Here is a 19,638-nt window from a genome sequence, read left to right on the forward strand (position 1 = left end):
CACCCCTGTGAGCTGGTGAATCCTGGGTGCTAGATCAGGGTCCACACTGGGGGGACAAGGAGCTGACACAGGTCATCAGTACCATTCCTTTATTTCTCCCATTCAGATCCCAACACTCGGACGCCCACGCCCCCCACAGAGCGCTTCCTCACCAGGAAGAGAGCCGCCTTCCGAGGCCCCACCCCCTTAAAAGGAGCTGAAACCCAGCTGGAGTGCCCACCCACCTATCACAGAGCCATCCATGGCTACCATCACAGAGTGGGCCAGGGACGCCAGTCCCTCCAGAATAAAGGTCCGGTGGGGCCTCAGGGACACAGCATCCCAGCTCTGGGCCTGCCCGGCCTGGGAAGGGTGCGTCCCTGCTCTGGGCTAGCCGACTCATCCCAGAAACCCCCTGCCCCAGATACCAGAAGCAGAGCTGCTACCGAGTATCGCTCAGGGCCATTGGGGTTCCGTGTGCCAAGAAGATCCGCCTTCCCAGGGGCGTCCACAGGGGTGTGGCGACAGGCGTGGTTGGACTCGGGGGTCCAGGCCTCCAGGAGGGTCTCAGCTCTCCCCCTGGGCCCAGACCCTGGCACAAAGCCCGCTGCACTGAGGGGGGCGAGGCCAGGGCTGCAGAGGTTGAGTCTGGGAGTCCGGCTCTGGGGCCTGCGCTCCAGGATGGTCCTGCTCCCCGAGCCCTCGCCTCTGTGCCTGCAGCTCGGGTCTCTGCCCAGACCCAAAACCTGACAGCCACCAACTGAGCCGAGGCCTGAGGGCCAGGGCCAGGGGTGTCCGCTGCAGCCGCTGGCGGTGCGCAGGGTGCAGGCCTAGGAGCCAGCCCATCGTGGGGCTGCAGCACTTGGACCCATTGGCCCCTGCTTGCCAGCTGTTCCCTCACACACACGCAGACACGCGTGCTCACGGGCTCTTGGGAAGAGAGCAGCAGTTGCACAGATTCCTGAAGAACCAGGAACAGGAGGCTGGGTGTAGGATTCCTAGGGCGAGGTTGGGGGACGGGACACTGAGAACAGAGCGCCCACGTGCGCCACACGCTGGTCGGGCCATCCCCAACGCCTCGTGGTTGCTGGATCTGCTGCCAGGGAGTGAGGCGGGGGCCCTGGGGGAGGTGCGGGCTCCAGGGCCTCACGTCTGGGCCAGAGAGAGCTCCTCCAGGCCCCCCTTTCCAAGCCGGTACCTGGCCAGGTCCTTCCTGGTCACCATCCCGACCACCTGAGGGAGCAAAGCTGGGTCATGAGGTGCAGCATCCCCCTGTGGATGCCCCTGCCCTGCGTGCAAGGGATGGCACAGCCTAGGGGAGCCCTGGGGGCGGGCAGGCAGGCCAGGGGCAGCAGGTCCCCCTCACCTGATTGCAATTGTCCACCACCACCAGGTGCCGGAGGCCCAGGGCCCGGAACAGCTTGAACACCCGTGGGAGCGACGCCTCCTGCAACATGGACACGGCCTCAGCTCACCCGCCAGCCCTGCCCCACCCAGGAGGGGATGGGGCAGGATGCCCCCAGCAGTACCTGGGGCACCGTGTAGGGCGAGGGGTTCATGAACTCGGACAGGTCCATGGTGCACTCCCGCTCGTCCTGCGACACGTGGATGGACTGGATCGGGGGGAAGCGCGGGTAGGCATCGCGGAAGTCCTTCAGCCGCAGCCGGCGTCGCAGCAGGCCCATGCTGGAGCGCTCCACGAACACCTGCAGGAGGTGGGGTGGAAGGTGGGGTGGGCGTCAGGCACTGGAGGCTCAGAGCCCAGGCCCTGCCCGGCTCCCGGGCCGCCCGGCGGCCTACCTTGTGTTTCAGCAGGACGATGAGCTGCGAGCGCAGGACCAAGCCCTGGAGCCGAGCGGGCTGCACGAGAGACGCCGCATCTGCAGGGGCCCCGGGGCCCACCCTGCCGTCTGGGCTGCCAGCCGCCAGCGCCGAGACAGCTGCGGGCTCCAGCCAGGCTCCCAGGGGATGCCGGCAGCCCACGGGCACTAGCCATGCTGCAGGCACTTTCCCGGGCAGGCTTACTGGTCCCCAGATGCCAGAAGAGGCGGCAGGACCCAGAGCAAGAGGTGCTGAGAGATCGTTGTGTTTGTGGGGGCAAGCAGCAGGCCCTAGCTCCTGGCCCCGATGCCGGAGGCAGCAGGGCTGCATGTCCTGTCATGACCCCGACAGTCGCAACCCTGACCCCAGCTGGTGATGCAGCCTGGGGTAGGACAAGACGCTAGGGTGCTTCAATAACCACCCACACCGCGGAAACTGAGCTCACGGGCACATTGGTGTGAGCAGTGGCTTCTAACAGAAACCCCAGAGCAAGACACCCCCCTTCATGGGAGCCCGCCCCCACTCGCCGCTCTGGCCAGCACAGGTGGCAGCCCGGCCTTCCGCAGGGGTTGGTACCTGCGTGCCGTCAGCGTCCTCCACCACAGGGAAGCCGTTGTGGTTGGACGCCGTGCTGCTCAGCACGTCCACGATGACGCCCACCTTCTCCCTTCTCCGAAGGCAGGTGACCGGTGTGCTCATCACCTCCCTGGGGAAGAGCCACGCCGTGACCCACCACATGGCTGACGAGGCCTCCCAGGGCGTCCAGCACCCACCCAGCCTGCGGGCCTGCCCGGAGGGTACCTGGCGGTGAGTGAGTGCGAGGTAACGGGGGCCTCCCAGTGCAGGAAGGGCACGCTCTGCAGCTGGATGTGCATGTCATACAGGCCCTGGGGAGAGCGGGCGCGGCCATGCACAAGGCTGCTGGGGACTGCCCCCACAGGCCCACCCTCGCCGCGGCCGCCGGCCCTCGGCTCCCCTGCCACACCTCAATGAAGACATCCCCCACAATCTTGGCGGTCATGAGCACCAGCATGATGGGGAAGCCGTAGGTCACGTTGCTGGTGGCCTCCATCATGATGACCGTCAGGCTCAGCGTCATCCTCACGATCCCACCTGCCCAGGGGAGGGGGAGGGCGAGACTGGGCGGGTGGGGCACCAGCCCCTGACAGTCCCCTGCCCAGCACCCCGCCGTCCATCCAACCCCGCGGCCTGGCCCCCAGGCAGCACCAGATGGGGGTGGGGGAGGTGCGGGCCCTCCCAATCTCAGGACACCCACGTGGTGGCCAGCACTCACCCAGCTGGGCAGCAGCTCCCATTAAGGCATACTTGCCAGGGTCCGCCCAGACCTGCAGGGAAGACACGGGGTGCTGAGGGGCGTGGCAGCCCCGACCCAAACCCACCTAGGCCGCACTGACCGCACTGCCCAGGAGCGAGTCCACGAGAGCGTCACCTGAGTCTGTGAACACGCTCACCGTGCCCGCCCAGAGACAAGTGAACCTGGCCGCCTGAGAGACGGGCATGCGCTATGCTGGGGCGGGGCCGGGTGTGGGCAGGAGTCCACGCACAAACACCTGGGCCACACCAGGAAGCGGAGAAAGGAGTGAAAACCTAACTTGTGCTACCGCACAGGCGAGCTGTGAAAACACGACGCTCACGATGGCCTGCCTGCACAGACAGATCGCTGCAATAGCCAGCAGAGGCATGTCCACGGAGGCGGAAAGCGGACCAGGGCTGCCGGGGGTGGGGACACAAACGTGACTGCCTAACGCGGACAGGTGTCCTTCTGGGGTAATGAGAACACCCTGGAACTTGGTGGTGGTCGTGGTCACACAGCTCTGCGACATGCTGAGGAGCTACACAGCCATTCACTTCCACGAAGTAGGAGTTTACAGTATGAAAGTCACCATTAATGAAAGTCAAAACTGTGTCTAGAAGGAAACCTAGGACAATGACCTGAACCTGGCGAGGGGAGGCTCACTGTACCCCTGACGGCTTTTTAAGGTCTTGTCTGAATCACCACGATACAGCTAGAAGGTCCACAGGATGAAGGCCAAGCCGGCCGGAGGCAGGCGGGAGGCAAGCAGGAGGCAGCGCCAGGGCTGAGGCCTGAGCTCCGCACCCCCAGGCCCCACCCCCTAACCCTGGACTCCTGAGCCCACCGAGCTCTCCCAGGGCTCCGGGTCCGGCTGCGGCTCGGCGGACCCGCACTCACCGCGGCCCCCGTGATGTAGGACAGGGAGATGCCGAAGAGCCGGCCCCAGGCGGCCCCGATGAGCAAGGACGGAATGAAGACGCCGGCCGACACCGTGAGCCCGTAGGTCCAGCAGGCCAAGAAGAAGTAGACCAGGGTGAACAGGCCAAGCGTCACGGGGTTGTAGGAGCCTGCGAACAGGGCACTGGCCAGGGCCTGCCATGCGGACTCAACCCTGCGTGCTGCTGCCCGCCCAGTGGCCCGGCTGAGCCCCCGGTCACAGCCAACTCCCTGAGCCTCCCCGTCCTCAGAGGCCTGGTGTAGGGTCTCAGGGCCTGGCCCTCGGGCGCCAGCATGGCTGCTCAAGGGGCGCGCAGAGGGGAGTGGGGGCCCTGGGCTGCCACTGAAGGTGGGCGACAGCCAGAGCCGAGGCAGAGGGCTTGCAGACAGGCGCCGAGTGGTCAGGACAGCCCCTCGCCCCCAGGGAACCAAGACCGCTGAACTGGAAGCAGGTCTGTGTCCAGCCTGAGCCCATCTGTCATCAGGAACACAAGACTGTGCCAGGCTCCGGTGCCAGAGAGCGCCTCCCCAAGCTGTCTTCTGACCAAGTGACCCCCGTGGGCAGCGGCCAGGAGGGAAGCCCACCCTGGGAGGCGAGCCCGTCTGAACGAAGGACAGGACGGCCTCCAGGAAGAGAAGCAGACAGCGTGGGGAGCCTGGCCAGTTCCCCGGGCACTGGCTGCCAGCTGCGGGCCCTAGTACAGCCAGCCCTGCAGCCCAGGGCAGAGGGCACAGGCCCATGTGGGGACAGGTTAAACGACAGCTCGGAGCAGGAGCAAGCACCTGGGGGGTCGTGGAAAAGGCTGACCACGCTCTTCTCCGGGGTGTTGAAAAAGGCCGCAGCCATCGAGTTGTACTCGCCATCAGCACAGAAGAGCTGCAAGGGGTGAGAGTGGACAGGCCAGTGGGACACGGTGGTCCCGGGCTGGACAGCGTCAGGCACAAGCACACACGGGGGTCCAGCTGCGGTCTTGTAGAGGGGGCGGGGCCCGGGAGCTCGTGTCAGGAGCAGGCTCCCGTGGTGCCTGGGTGGACGTCGGTGCCTGGCGTGTGCCAGGCCCAGCCCTCAGCCTGAGCAAGACTGCGTGCCCCTGGAGGCCTTAACTCGAGTGGGGGCTCCCAGCAGAGTGGCGTGTGTCCACCCCACGGCCCCAGCTGTGGGCCTAGATAGGCCTGTGTGTGTGTACTCCCCCTGGGCAACCGGCAAACGGCTCCCGTCTACGAAGGAGCCTGCTCTGGACGTTTCCCGTACACAGAACCGTGCCACGTGTGGCCCTTCCTGTCTAGCTTCTCTGACGCAGCAGTGTGGGAGCGTGTCTCAGAGCTCAGCCCTCTCCACAGTGAGGGGACCCACCGTGTGTGTGAACCACCCGGTCCCTGCTTGTCGTGGGCGGGCACTGGGCCTGCGGTGAAACCTGCCGTGGTGAGCGTGGGCACACGGGTCTCCCCTGCACGCCCACCACCCCATCTTGCAGACCCCATCAGCCCGTCACTCAAGGAGGCCAGGTGAGACCCAGGCCGCGGTGCCCGCCCTCATCTTGGGGCTTGCTGGGCCCCACCTCCCCCGGCTGCCTACCTGGAGGGGGTAAGACACGGAGCTCCCCCGCAGGGGCTGACAGTCCCGAGACGAGTAGATGAGCACGAAGGCGGCCGTGGCAGTGACGGCAGCGACCAGCGTGGCCTCGACCACCTGGAGGCAGGGCCGGTGGACGTACCTGGAGCGCACAGCCAGGCCAAGTGTGGGAAGGCCGGCGGCCAGGACAACGGGGCCCACCACTTGGGAAGGCCGTCCTGGACGCCGCACCCATCTGCCCGCCCCCCACCAGGCTTCCTCCTGCTCTTGTCTGCCTCCCGGAGTGAAAGGGTGAGGAGAAAGGCGGCCAAGACTCCGCCTCGGCCGTGAACCCCGGGATGGCTCTCCCAGCGACGCGAGCACCTCTGCTGGACAGTGTGTGCCTGGTGGACGCCCCTGCAAACTGCCGAGGCTGACGCGAGGCCCGACACGCCTCCTGCCAGGCCACACGTGACCCGTTGCGCGGGGAGAAGCACGCTGGGCACGGGGCTGCCGCGTGGCGAGAGCCCAGAGCAGGACTGTTTCTAGCGACCCCGTGCGGCCACACTTCTCAAAACTGATTTCTTACCTGATTCGAAACATTGTCAGCCAGTAATTCAAGGCGTTGAACACAGCTCCAAGAATGCCCCCTGGGATGAGGAAGGAGCAAGTAGGTGTGTGGGACTCAGGGAAGGCTGCCAGGTGGCAGGGGGCCAGAGGGGATACCCGCGGATGGAGGGCCCACCCACGAACTGAGTGAGGAAGCTGAGGAGCTGTCCCCAGCCAAGGGGAGCTCCGTCCCCCAGGGTGGGCTTCCCCACCGCCCGGGACAGCCAGCAGGGGTGGGACCATGAGCTTCTCTGGCTCCCGCAGCTGGGCCAGGCCTGAAGCCTGCGGCCGTCCTTACCCACCACGCCCATGGCGATGAAGATGGGGATCTCGTGGATCACGTACACCATGGTCTACGTGGAAAGGGAAGAGCAAGCGTCCATGAGCAAACCACCGGCCCCTGCTCAAACGAGGCTGGGCATGCCCGGGGGCACTGTGACTCTCCACAGGGTGCAGACCCCAGGAGAGGAAACCCGGGCGCTTGGGCAGACCAGACTGCCTGCCTCCTAGCAGGGAGGCTCTGGGGACGGCCCAGGCTTTTGCAAATGGGGAAGTGAGGAACCACGAAAGAGGGAGAGGATGCTGGTGACCCGCCCACCAGCAGCCCATCCACAGGCAAGAGCCGGCCACTGAGGACCTCTCAGCCTCCAGGAGCCACTGCGGGGCACTGGCCGTCAGCCTCAGTGATGCTGCCCGACAGTCTGTGGGTGCCTGAGTCCCCCTGGAGCACTGCTGGCTGACGGGCGCCCCACTTGCAAAGCCAAGCGAGACACCCCTTCCCGGGGCAGTTCCAGCTCCAGCCCCAGCCCCACAGACAAGGGCTCCCCCACAGCTGCTCAGGCTGAGCCTTGAGTACACAGCCTGGCCCCCTCAAAGGAAGGCTGCAGGGCAAAGGGCGCCGCAGCGGGCACCTCAGTGTCGAATCTTCCAAAGTTGATGAGCCCAGGGCTGGACAGGTCCCAAGCGTTCCCGTGGTAAATGCTCAGGACGAAGTTCAAGGTGAAGGTGGAGATCATGGAGGCAAAGAACTGCAGGTGGAGAGATGCACGCTGTCAGCACCGACGTGTGGCAGCAGGGGCACATGGCTGAGCCCCAGCGGGGGACGGTGGGGAGGGACCGGGCTGAGAGCTGCCCAGCCTCGGGAGGGGGCCGTGCCCGCACTCACGATTCTCCACGTCAGGAACTGGTTCCAGAAGGACGCACCTTCCTCCAAGCTGAACAGCACTCCACCTGGAAGAGCAGCCACCAGCCCCGAGATGCCCACCCCACCAGACAGCCCTGCACTCACAGCCGCCCCCGCCCCCACCCCCAGGGCACCCAGCTCACGGCAGAGGGCCATCGGGGCTCTCGGGAGGCCCGCCCCATGCCCTCAGCGGCAGTCCCCCAACACCAAGACCCTCCCTCCCCACAGCAGGGGCTGGCAGTCACCCCTTCTCACCCACGGGGGCCCCGAAGGCAGCGGACACTCCAGCTGCAGCTCCTGCCGAGACGAAGTCCCGTTTCTCTGTGTCTCTGCGAAAGTACTCGAAGATCTGGGCCAGGACAAGAGAGAGGCCTCAGGCCAGGCCTCTGACGGCACTTCTCTCAGACCGGGGGAGGGGGCCCAGAGTGAGGGGGAGGGGAGGGGTGAGGGAGGGGAGAAGAGACGGGAAAGGGACCCAAAGTGAGGAAGAGGGGGAGGAAGGGAAGGGGGAGGGGAGCAGAGGGGCTCAGCCATGGGGCCAGCTGGCAGGACTGCCGAGCGGGGTCTCGGGCAGCCTCCTTGCCCACTGACGTCCAGAGAAAACCACCCACTCCGGCAGTGACCACACGCTGTGGTCTTTGCAGGAAGGACCAGCCCGCACACGTGACCTTCCCGAGCTCTCTGGGCCACATTCCCGTGGACGCTTCTCAGAGCTACACGCCGTTTCCACGCAGACATACAGCCCTGCGTGGAGCACCAAGCGACCGCACGCCCCACGGACCAGAGGCTAAGGCGACGGTGCTACAGGGGAGGCGGGCCCGGCCCGGGCTGTGGCCTTGGGCACGCGGGGGACTCACCTTGAAGTCCCGCTTCAGCGACGTGGACCTGCCCTGGGAGATGCCCGCGGCGATCACCGAGCCCGAGTGGATCATTGGCCCTTCCTGGAAGGCACAGACAGCGTGCCCTGGAGGTCAGCCCACCCCCACGGCTCCGGGGCAGGGGTGGGGGCGCAGGCTGGGGCAGCTGCGTTCCGTTACCTTCCCCACGGCCAGTCCCCCCACCACCGACAGGATCACGCCGGACACTTTGATCACCAGGGTCTGGAACACAAAGGAAAAGATGCCAAAACTGATTAGAGACCACACGTGGTCAAGAACCCAAGCGACAAACTGCACAGAGAGGAACCTCATCGTGACCCCTAGCAGGCAGGAGGCCAAAAGGCGGCCAGCGTCCAGGGATGTGGGCTCGCGGCCCGCATTCCCCTGCCGCCCGTCTCCTTGGACCTTCCATCCCGGGCACTCACATCCACACAGGAGACACACAGAGCAGCTGTCGCTGTGTCCTCGGGCTTTGCTCTCTGCTCCCCAGAGGGACCAGACCCCCCACTCCCTGGAGCACCCCGTCCCCAGAAAGGGCAGGAGAGACGTCGCCAGCAAACCCCCGGCCCAGGTCCACCCGCCACCCCCTGGAGTGCCCAGGAGTCGACGCCCAAATATAAACCTGCCAGCACGTCCACACAGAGGTGCGTCAGCAGCAGACAGCGCGGGTCTGGGCAAATGTCGGAGGCGAACGTGGGCAAACAGAACACTCCTAAGTCAGCACGGAGCCCCCAGGGGCCGCCTCGCACCTCACCTTGAGCCTGACCACGTGTGGGATCTTCACCCCGTTGAGGAAGCACTTGATCTGGGGGATCCCGCTGCCAGCGGCGACCGGCTGGAAGGAGAGGCAGCACTGAGCCCGCAGGCAGGGCGAGCCGCCGCTGCTGCCACCACTCGCCCAAGAAGACGTGCCTGGCGGGGCCCGGGCCGCTGGGGGAGGCGGCTGCTCGCCTCTCCCGCCCCCACGCAGAGTGACCACTGAGGGGAACAAACGCCACGGACATGGTGGTCCCGGTGGCCCCCTAGGCAGGAGGGGGTTCCTAGGACAGGGGGCCTGCTGAGGTGCCCGCACTCTTGCACGCCCAGGGGACCCTGGCTGCGCCCAGAAGCTTCCAGACACGGTCCCCGCCTTCCCCCAATGTCCCCACAGGAAGGAGCGAAAGGGCACGGGGAGGAAAGTGATCCCGGGGCACGTGACCCCTTGGTGGGGCCCTCCACCGGCAGACCTGCGGGCCGGGCTGCAGGGCCCGCCTACCTCCACAAAGGCGACGATGGCGGAGCCGAGGAGCACGAAGGCAGCGTTGAGCGTGGCCCACAGCAGGAGGGAGAAGGACAGCCCGCCGCGCTCGGTGAACCTGTCGATGTCTGCGGCTGTCAAGGGCCACGTGCTGTGGGGTCTCAGGGCACCGCGTCCCAGGGGCTGCACTCTGGCCTCCAGGGCACGGAATGGGCATCTCGGGGCCAGCACACAGCCCCGCCCCAGACACGCAGCCCCGCCCAGTCACATTCCCCCACCCACAGCAGAGCACGGCAGGGGCCCTCCTGCGAGTCCGCCGGCTTCCAGTGACCACGGACAGAGGATACTGTCCTTGACGAGCCTGTACTTGAGGCCGGCCAGCTTCTCCACCACGATGTCGATGAAGCAGGCCACGAGGCCCGTGAGGATGCCCACCATGGCGCAGATGACCCAGCGCTTGATTTCCACTGTCCGGAAGGCCTGCAGGCCATCACGGGCGGGCGTGGTCATCAGGGGCCACTCTGTGACCTCCATCGTGCACAGGCTCACCCTGCGGGCCCCCAGACCCTGAAGAGCAGCCCTAGTGGCGTCTCAGAGGCCGCGGAGCCCTGGGGGATGGACCCCAACCAGGGCAAAACTGGATGCTAATGCTCCAGCCGCCATTCGAAAACAGCCTCCTCTGCCTCCTCAGAGGTGACAGCGTGACCCTGGCGTGGGCACCTGAGCCCAGCCGCGGGCAGCACTCACCACAGGACACCAGGTGGGGCCGGGGCGGAAAAGAGACGGAGGGAGGTGGCAGGGTCTCAGACAGACAGATGGACAGACGGACACACACACAGACACACACCACAGACACACAGATACTCAGACAGACACACAGACGCACACAGACAGACACAGAGACACACAGAAACACACACAGACGCAGAGAGACACACACACACAGATGCTCCCCCACCCCCCGCCGGCTCACAGTGTGGTTGATACGTCGCTCCTCCTCCAGGAACAGCTGGTTCTCACTGTTGTCGTAGTCCAGGCTCTGCGGACCGGGCGGCAGACAGCGGTGAGCAACCCTGGCCCGCGGGTGCAGGGCGGCCACGCTGGGGGAGGGCGGGGCGTGGGGGGCCCACCTCGTACTTGAGGGACAGCAGCTTCTCGTTGTGTGGGATCTCCCTGGGGAAGGGGTGCGGGGGGTCCATGTCCTGCGGGGAAGAGGCAGATCCTGGCAACCCGGCACGCGTCGGGACGCAGCGGCACGAGGAGGGGGCCATGCCCGCGCGCCCTACGGGGCAGTGATTCTGAGCCCAAGGCCAGGCCAGGCACGTGGCTGGGGGCGGAGACGCAGAACCTGGACAGGAGGCAGGCGGCCAGGTCCCGCGACACCTGCCAGGCGGGATATTCCAGGAACCAAGGTGACCTGGCCCCGAAAAGCAAGATAGAAGGTGTCTTTGGCGCGATGGGACACCCACTGTGGGTGCTCATCCACGTTCTGGCTCCGGCCCCAGACACCCGGCTTCTCTGAGTGATGACGGAGTCTGGGCTGTGAGACGGCCAGGCTGGGACTAGAAAACCATTGCAGGACCAGCGGGCTGGAGATGCAGCTGATCTCCAACGGGCAGGGGTCAACCAGTCCTGCTCACGTGATGGACCTTCACTCAAACCCCACGCGGAGGGGTCAGAGAGCTTCTGGCTGGTGAACATGGAGGGCTGGGATGGGGCTCCCGGGGAGGGTGTGGGCTTCCACACCCCTTCCCACACCTTCCCTGGGCATCTCCCCTATCTGGCTGTTCCCGAGTTGTGTCCTTTGTGGTAAACCAGTAACATAAGCAAAGTGCTCCCCTGAGTTCTGTGAGTCATTCTGGCAAGTTATGGAACCAAGAAGGGATCGTGGGAACCCTGATTTACACTGGTCAATGGAAGCACAGGTGACGGCCTGGACCGGTGTGGGAGGGGGTTGTTTCATGGGACTGAGCCCCTCAGCCTGTGGGTCTGTGATGCAGTTAGGGTCAGAAGGAACTGACCTGCAGAACACTCAGGGGGTGTCTGAACAATCAGAAGGTGACTTGGTGTAAAAGTAGAAACAGTTCAATACTGTTTCAATAAAGAACCAAATCCATAGAGAACACCTCAAAAGACACAGAAAAAACATCAGACAGAACTCAACAGAAGACCTCGGGGGACCTCCCGCACTTGGTCACGGTGCCTGTGAAGACCCACACACAACAGCACGCTCAGGGATGAGACTGAGACCCGTCCTGTGAGACCAGGACAGGATGAGGAAGCCACTCGGGCACCTCTGCTCAGCTCGGGCCTGCAGGCGCTACCAGGGCCATCAGGCAAGAGAGAAAGGGAAGGGCACTCAGGTCAGGGAGGAAGAAGTGAAACTCTTCTTTGCAAATGACATGGTCTGATATGTAGAAAACCCCAGAAAGTACTCTTAAAAAAACATATTTCCATGTTCCTGCAATGAACAATCCAAAGAGAAATTAAGAAAACAACTGCATTTACTACACCATAAAAAGTAAGACTCTACAAAATAAGGCTTATTCCTAGAAAGCAGTTAACAAAGGAAGTGAAGATCTGTATGCTAGGAACTACGACCCATTGTTTAAAAAGGAAACAGAAGACCTAAACAAATGAGAAGCTCTGCTGAGCCTGTGGAGCGGAAGACTAAATGTTAAGAGGCGACGCCACCTCTGTCTAGACTCCAGCAGGAGCTTCTGAAGAAACTGAAGAGCTGAGCCTAAACCCCACATGGAAACACACAAGGGATCTTGAACAGCCAAAACCTCTTTCAGGAAATGAACAAAGTGGGATGACTCAAACTTCCTATTTCTGAAACTTCCTACAAAGCTACAGGCGTGAGGGGAGTGTCGCCCAGGCATACGGACAGGCTAAGAGCCCAGAAACAATCCCGTCACAGCAACTGACCTTCAACGATGGTGCCAAGACAACTCAACAGGCAAAGTGCTATCTTTTTAGGAAGCGGTGCTGGGAAAACTGGGCAACCATGTGCAAAGAACGAAGCTTGACCCTTATCTTACATCATGGACAAAATTAGTGAAAAGTGGATCAGAGATCTAAACTGCAGAACATGAAAGACGGGCGTGAATGCTTATGACTTTGGCCTGGGTGGTGGTTTCTTACCTATCACACCCAAAGCACAAGCAACAAAAAACAAACCAAATGGACTCCGTCAAAATCAGCAGTGTTTGTGCTTCAAAGGACACCAGCAGAAAGTGAGGAGACCAGCGATGGGCCAGGAGGAAATTCCTGCAGATCCTGCAACTGACGAGCGAGGTGTGTCTGCAGTGTACAAAGACTTCTCAGAACTCAGTCACAGAAACACAAACCACCTGGTTAAGAAATGTGACAGGACCCAGAAGTCCTCCAAAAGACACGAAGGCCGTGCAGCGCCAGCAGCCTCTGGAGGAGGCAGGCTGACTCCCGAGGAGGGGGTCAACCGCACGTCTGGGGAGGGGTCTCGGGGAAATGCTGGAAACTGCTGGGTACTTCAACCCCTGAAACAGGGGCAGGAGAAGGGACGCCACCCAGGTCCAAGGGCCCAGCACCCTGAGATGCCCTCCCCCGGGCCAGCACAGACCCCGTACCTGCCCCTCCCGGGCCACACACAGCAGCTCGCTCCTGACATGCGTGCCCCCACCTGCGCTCATCATCTCGGCCTCGGGGACGGGGTCCCGCAGGGCAGCCCCCCCGGTGGCCCCTCTCTGCACGGCACTGTCACCGCCTGCCATCCTTCCGTTTGGCGTTCTCCGTCCGCCCTCGGCCAGGCTGCTGCTCCACAGAGCGGGCCTGGCTGTCTGGGGCGGGGCGGGAAGGGGCCTGGTCGAGCAGGATCCCACTCACAGGGTCCAGAAGCTCATCGTCCAGCTCCACGCTGCTCAACTGTCCGATCCGGAAGAACGCCGAGTGTGGTGACTGGAAGCAGAAGAGAACCACAGGCCACTCAGCTGCGGGCTGGGCTGCACCGGCATCACCCCCTGCCCCAGTGTCCCGGCCTCCTCGGGGGGAGCACAGACCCACACCCGCGTGTGGGAGACGCCAGCGGGGCCGGCGCTGCCCCCAGGCCCGGCCCGGGACCCACAGCCTGTCCCATCCCCGGGGTCCTCCTGGGCCCCCCCTCCTGTCCTGGGAAACCCAGGGGATCGAGCCCCTCCTCCAGGAGCCCTTCACCCCGCAGCCCCCGGCACCCGCAGAGGCCCCATCTCTGCCCCCCATCACGACATGAGCCGCTCCACCAGGTGGGCCGGTCACAGGCCTCCCCACTACCACCCCACCCAGACACGCAGTCAGAGAAGCGTCCTTTCTGGGGCAGGACATTCTGAAGCAAGGTGTGCTCCTGGGCCCAGGACAGGTCAATCGCAGAGGACAGTCAGCCTGGCACGTGCCCACCCTCATGCCCAGCGCCGGGCACAGCACACGTGAGCACCACGAAACAGAGCACAGGCCGCCCACAGGCGCACCCCCGGCAACGACCCCTGCAGGACAGACGGACACAGCGCGAAGTGCGACCTGGGGCTCCCCGCACGCTCAGGCGCCCTGCCTCTCCTCTGCAAGAACCACGAAGCACCTCAGAACAAGGGCCGCGGACCCGCCACTCGGGAGCCCAGAGCACACGGGAACTCCAGCAGGAAGGCGTGGACTCAGCAGCACGCCCAGCCGCCAGCAGTGCTGGCCCCATGCTGAGACCACAGCTGCGGAGGCCGCGGCAGAGAAACGTTCTCTCAGCTCTGCGGGCCCAAGTGCTGGCAGGGAGCACGCCCGCGCAGGGTTGGGGACGGCGGCCCTGCCCCCTCCCGCCTCTGGTGGTGCGGCAGCCCCTCGGCTGTGGTCACATCACTCCAACCTCTGCTTGGCTGCCACCAGCCTCCTGTGTGTGCAAGCGGATACGTACACACACATGGGTGTGCACGCACGGGGGGTGTGCACGCCTGTGTTTTATGTGTCCCCCTCTCCTATGAGGACACCAGCCTCACCACACTGGGACCTGACCTCAGCTGCCAAGGCCCCACACAGGCTCCAGCTGGGGGGACCCCCTGGGGGCACTGCTCCCGCCGCTTTCCTCCAAGTATAAATGGCAAACATCAGTACAATGGGAGTGAACAAAGAAACACAACTGTTTTCTTTTCTAAAAGCAACTGACAACACCCTCAAAACTGCTGACCCTGATGAGGAAGGCAGGAGGGCCTGCCCCACTGGCCCAGAGAGGACTTGACTTCATAGGCGGGGCCCGAGCTGGCTGCAGCCTGTGCTCCCCACACAGACACACGTCACCGGAGCACACACTGGGGACATCTCTATTGAGGAGATGGGGTGCAGAGACAGGCAGAGCTCAAAGTCGGATTATGAAAGCAACAGGAAAGACCCAGCTGCCCTCCAACCCAACAAGCGGAGCCAGGCGGAGGGGGCACGCACGTCACTGCCACCGACGGAGCGCACCGCCAGGCGCTCCCGCTGAGCCGTCGGCCCACAGGGCAGCTCCCCTGCCAGCTCAACAGCCCCCGAGTGCCTGCCTGCAACCGCGTGGCCTGGGGAGAGGCGGGCACTCCCCCCCCCCCCGCCGGGAGCCGCTGGGCGAGCACATGGGGGCACCAGGGAGCTGTGGGCAGCCCCGGACGCGGGCTCCTGCGGGGATGGAGCCCCCGCTGCGGCTCCAGGCCGCACCCCCGCTTCAGCGCCCTTGGGTTTTCATCGCCTCTTCCCCAAACTCCACAGGCATCTCACAAACGGGTTATCTTTTGTGATGAAAAAGCCATTTACTGGATGTATGGTGACTTGTTCTCTTTTCTTCACCCAAGCTAACTGCTGGCGCTTCCCCAAACTGCTGATGCACACGACAACCTGGCTGAAACCTCCAGGCTTCTGAAAGGACTGAAAGCTTCCACTCCATGTGGCTCCCCGACCCAACATGCTTGGAACACCAGCCCTGAGGGAGAGCAGGCAAGGGGTGGGCAGCGGCTGTAAGAGGCAGGATGCGGGCACGTATGCCGCACGTGACGGCAGAGCGCTGTGCACACACGCTGTGCCAACGTCAGCGCCATCTCGGCATGGTACTGCCCCGGGGGTGCGGCACACAGGCCCTCTTGTACTGTCTTTTCAACTTCCCGTAAATCCACGATTAATTAAGAATTTATATGCGAATGGGACTACATCAAAGTGAACTTCCGTGCATCAAAGGAAACGATGAACAGAGTAAAAAAAACCAGTCCTACAGAATGGAACTCCTGCAGCCCGACAGCAACGAACGAGTCGACTAAAAAGACTGGCCACGGGGCGTGGGGCGTGAAGATCTAAACCACAGTGCGATGCCACCCCACACGTGTGAGGACGGCCAGGATCAAAAAATAAAGTAACAAGCGCTGGTGAGGATGTGCGGAACCAGACCCCCTGTGCGCTGCTGCTGGGCGCGTAAAATGGAGCAGCTGCTGTGGACAACAGGACAGTAGTTCCCCAAAAAATTAAAAATAGAATTACCTCATGATCCAGGAATTCCACCTCTGGGCACAGACCCAAATGGCGAGAAAACGGGGTCTCAAAGAGGTGTGTGTACACCCACACTCAGGCAGCATCGTTTACAGTAGCCAAGCGGTGGAAGCAACCCAGCTGCCCATTGGAAGATGTGTGTATAAGCCTAATGTCCATCCGCACAGCGCAGCGCTCTTCCACCTTGGAAAGGAGATCCTGTCATGTGCCACAGCATGCACAGACCTCGAGGCACCAAGAGAAAGAAGCCAGCCACCAAACAACAAACGCCGCATGACACCTCTGCTCAAGACACCAAACAGACAGCAGACCGGCCTTTGCCAGGGCTGGGGAGGGCTGGGGAGTCGCGGTTCACAGGCGACAGAGGTTCAGTCTGGGCAGACGAGAACGTCCTGGACATGCTGGTGGTCTTACATGTGGACTGTATATGCTTAGTCACGATCAAGGTGGTAAACTGTGCTACGTACCTTTAGCATCATTAAAACAAACGGCAAAAAGTTTACCGGCTGTCTGCACACTCCTGCCCTCTGCTTTCCAACCTCCCTCAGCCCGAAGCCCCCCCGGCCCCAAGCACTGAGGACAGGAACAGGGCCTCTGCCACCAGGGGCTTAACAGTCAGAAAAACCAGGCTGCCCGTAAACAAAGTCAGCGTAAACCGTGAGGAAGGCTTTGAGGGTGACGCCAGGGTCCAGGGGTGGCGGGGGAGGCGGCATCGGGCTGAGACCTGACAGAAGACGCTGGGGGATGGGACAGCCCCGCCATGGCCTCGCTGTCCGAGTACGGCCGCCTCTGCACAGGGGGCCTCCCGGACACACTGACCAGCTCTGGACCCACCTTGTCCTCACCTCCCCTGCACAGTTCGGCTGCACCCACGTCCTCTGCCTCCCAGACTCCGAGCCACCCGCACCAGCCCTGGGCAGGGGCTACTGCAGGCCTGGGGGAGACAGGGGAGGGAGGGAGCCTTCGGGGAGGGCGCCGGGGTGGCTGGCCTGCACCCTGTGATGTAGGGCCAGAGCAGCTGGAAGGGGAGGAGGACAGCACGCGGACACCGAGGCAGAGGGACTTCCCGCTGACACTCGCCCCAGCCTGGGGCTGCTGCCGGCTCAGGCTTCCCTCTGTGAGTCCTCAGAAGCCTCCGCTTCCTGCTGCCCATCCTCTGCCCACACACATGACTATGACTTGCTGGCTGACGCCACCTCCCCTGCCCCAGGGTGGACAGGCAACAACTTGCCTTCACCCCACACTCGGGCATGACGGGCCGAGGACCAGAGAGAGAGAAGAGCAGCTCCAAATAGCCTGGTTCCCGACAGACGGGGTTAAGCTCAGGGCCCCTTATAACCCATCCTGCCTAGGACGGCCCAGAGCGGCCACCACACAGTGCCTGACAGGTTCCCATGCCGGGTGCACCAGACTCCGGTTGGGGACACCCTGCAGTAAACCCCGTGGCGCTAGGCTGTCACTTCAGTTCAGACGGCCCTGTTCCAAGAACAGCTTCCAAGTGTGCTGTGGTGAACTCAGCCCGCCGGTCCAGAACCGCCCCTCCTGCAAGATGGCTGGCCTTGAGGGGCTGAGTCAGCAGCAGGGGAGTTGCACCAGAACGGCAACCCAAAGACCACCAGAGCCGAACTGCTGTTTCTAACACCCCTGGGAGTGACCAGTGTTGACCGCCTCATGATAGGCAGCTGGGGGCTGGACAGAGGTGACCCTCCTTGCCAGCAAGGAGCCTGCGCACTTGTCTCTGCTGGTGCAGTGCGGAGCTCCTGCATCGATGCCTCCGGTGACCCCAAGCCCCTCCACCCACCCACCCCAGGCCGTCTGAGCATCCTTCAAGGCTGGAGCCTCCAGCTTCCCGAGGATTCTCCACAAGATAAAGACATCTGGAAGCCTGCAGCTGTCCCCTGCAGGTCCATCCTGGCTCCTTCCCCGGCCCCACCACCCACTCCAATTTACTTCCCAAATGCACTCTCCCTTTATCTCTCCCCTCTGTCTACTGGCCCGAGGACCATGCAGGCTTCAAGACTGGACCCAAGGTGACCTCTCCTGTCCTTGGGGCCCCTCATGCAGTCCTCCTAGAGCACTAGGCCTGTTCTTCCTGGAGTTGGAGCCAGTGGCAAGGGAGCTGTGCTGTTCACCTCTGTGTGCAGCTGGGGCACACGGCAGATGCACCACACTTTATTTTCAAATTGCTTAAGAGCAACTGATCACTTATCACTAAACACAAATGAAAAACAAAAAAGCTTGTAAAGGGTTTTTTTTTTTTTACAGGGGAATGAGTTTCAAGGGAAGAGTCAACAGGTTAAGGAAAAAAAAAAAAAAAGAAGGCCAACTCCTGTGCCTACACTAAGGAGAACTGAGAAACCCCAGCACATTGAGTCCTGAAATAAACTCCAATTCCATTTGGAAGCTTTCAATCACTTTACCTGTCAGCCCCTAGGGCCAGTTTCATATTTATAGTTTGTAGATTTCAGATCACCTTCTTTTAAAGAGGAGAAAAAAAACATTTTGAGAAGAAAAGAACAAAGCAGCCCTGTCTCCTAGCAGATCAAAAACCACTGCAAGTCGGCGTCTTTAGGTCACTTCTCATGTGGACAGACAGCACTTGAGCAGAAGACCTCATTCATGGAGCAGACTGTGACCCTCACTGTCCGAGGCATCTCTGGGGGACCAGGGGAACCTAAAGATAAGTTCTAGGGGGACAGCCCCACGCTTGTGTCCTTCCTCATTAAACACCACACAAGGGTGTAAAGGACACATCTAGGACACAGTGAGAAAAAAGAAAGGGGAAGAAAAGTCACAAAACAGAGTAAGGCCGCACAATCAACTCAAAATTAACACAACACAAGAACTGACTTAAGTGACACAAACTTCTGTGTTGACTCGCAGGGCACATTTCGACCACTCGGACTTGTCTTCCTGCATCTGGCTGTGCTTGCATTCCAATGAACAACTGCAGGAAAACCGAACGCACTTCCCTGTCATTCCTAAGATCGGCCTGAAACCGCTGCGTCTAAAGGGGGCCGGCCGAGTACCCAAGGTATTCCCACTGCTAAAAGCAAACTCCGCGACCTAAGCTCTTGAAACGTCCTTCCTAGCGGATCAAAAATGACCCGGTAAAAATAGTACCTCGTATTTAAAAAAACAAAACCAAAAAGTAATGGGTGACCCGAGCAGCAAACCACCCGCCTTCTCTTTACAACCGCTGTGGAGCAAACAGGGAGGAAACAGCTTCGCTCTGACCGGGCTCGACCGCAGCGGCCGGGCTCCACCGGGGACGAGGGGCGGGCCCCGCGATCCCGCGAGTCCAGAACCGTGGGGCCCGGCTTCCGAGCCCGCCCGGCCGTGTCCCCGGCCCCCGCGAGCGCGGCGCGGACCCTGCCCGGCCCGCCTGCCCCCGGCTCACCGCGCGGGCGGCCGCGGGCCCGGCCCCGTTCAGCAGGGGCGCCGCCTCCCCGGCCGGCGCCCCGGGCCGCGCCGCCCTCCGCAGCAGCGGCGCCGCCTCGTCGTCGTCCAGGTCGCGACCGGACCACGACACCTTCTTGGAGACGTTGGCCATGTCCCGCCGCAGTGGACCGGCCGCCGGCGCCGCTGCCGTGTTTGTTCTCGTGACCCGCGCCGCCGCCACGT

The 19,638-nt window shown here is 62.8% G+C and overlaps 1 protein-coding gene across 1 annotated transcript; it reads right to left on the reverse strand.

The window, feature by feature from the left end:
• Positions 1-74: 74 nt before the first annotated feature.
• CLCN7 (chloride voltage-gated channel 7) lies at positions 75-19,638 on the reverse strand. Its single transcript, XM_043915839.1, has 25 exons — positions 19,415-19,638; positions 13,378-13,449; positions 10,641-10,712; positions 10,484-10,549; positions 9,858-9,990; positions 9,529-9,638; positions 9,028-9,108; positions 8,433-8,495; positions 8,253-8,336; positions 7,651-7,744; positions 7,378-7,442; positions 7,124-7,240; positions 6,511-6,565; positions 6,193-6,253; positions 5,628-5,766; positions 4,835-4,928; positions 4,013-4,182; positions 3,095-3,146; positions 2,786-2,913; positions 2,602-2,687; positions 2,377-2,506; positions 1,780-1,839; positions 1,509-1,685; positions 1,346-1,426; positions 75-1,212 (listed from the first exon to the last, which is right to left on the reverse strand). The coding sequence occupies exons 1-25, from the start codon at positions 19,565-19,567 to the stop codon at positions 1,126-1,128; spliced, it is 2,430 nt and encodes an 809-aa protein (XP_043771774.1). The 5' UTR covers positions 19,568-19,638; the 3' UTR covers positions 75-1,125.

Source organism: Cervus elaphus, chromosome 10, assembly GCF_910594005.1.
Source record: "Cervus elaphus chromosome 10, mCerEla1.1, whole genome shotgun sequence".
Taxonomy (NCBI): Eukaryota; Metazoa; Chordata; class Mammalia; order Artiodactyla; family Cervidae; genus Cervus; species Cervus elaphus.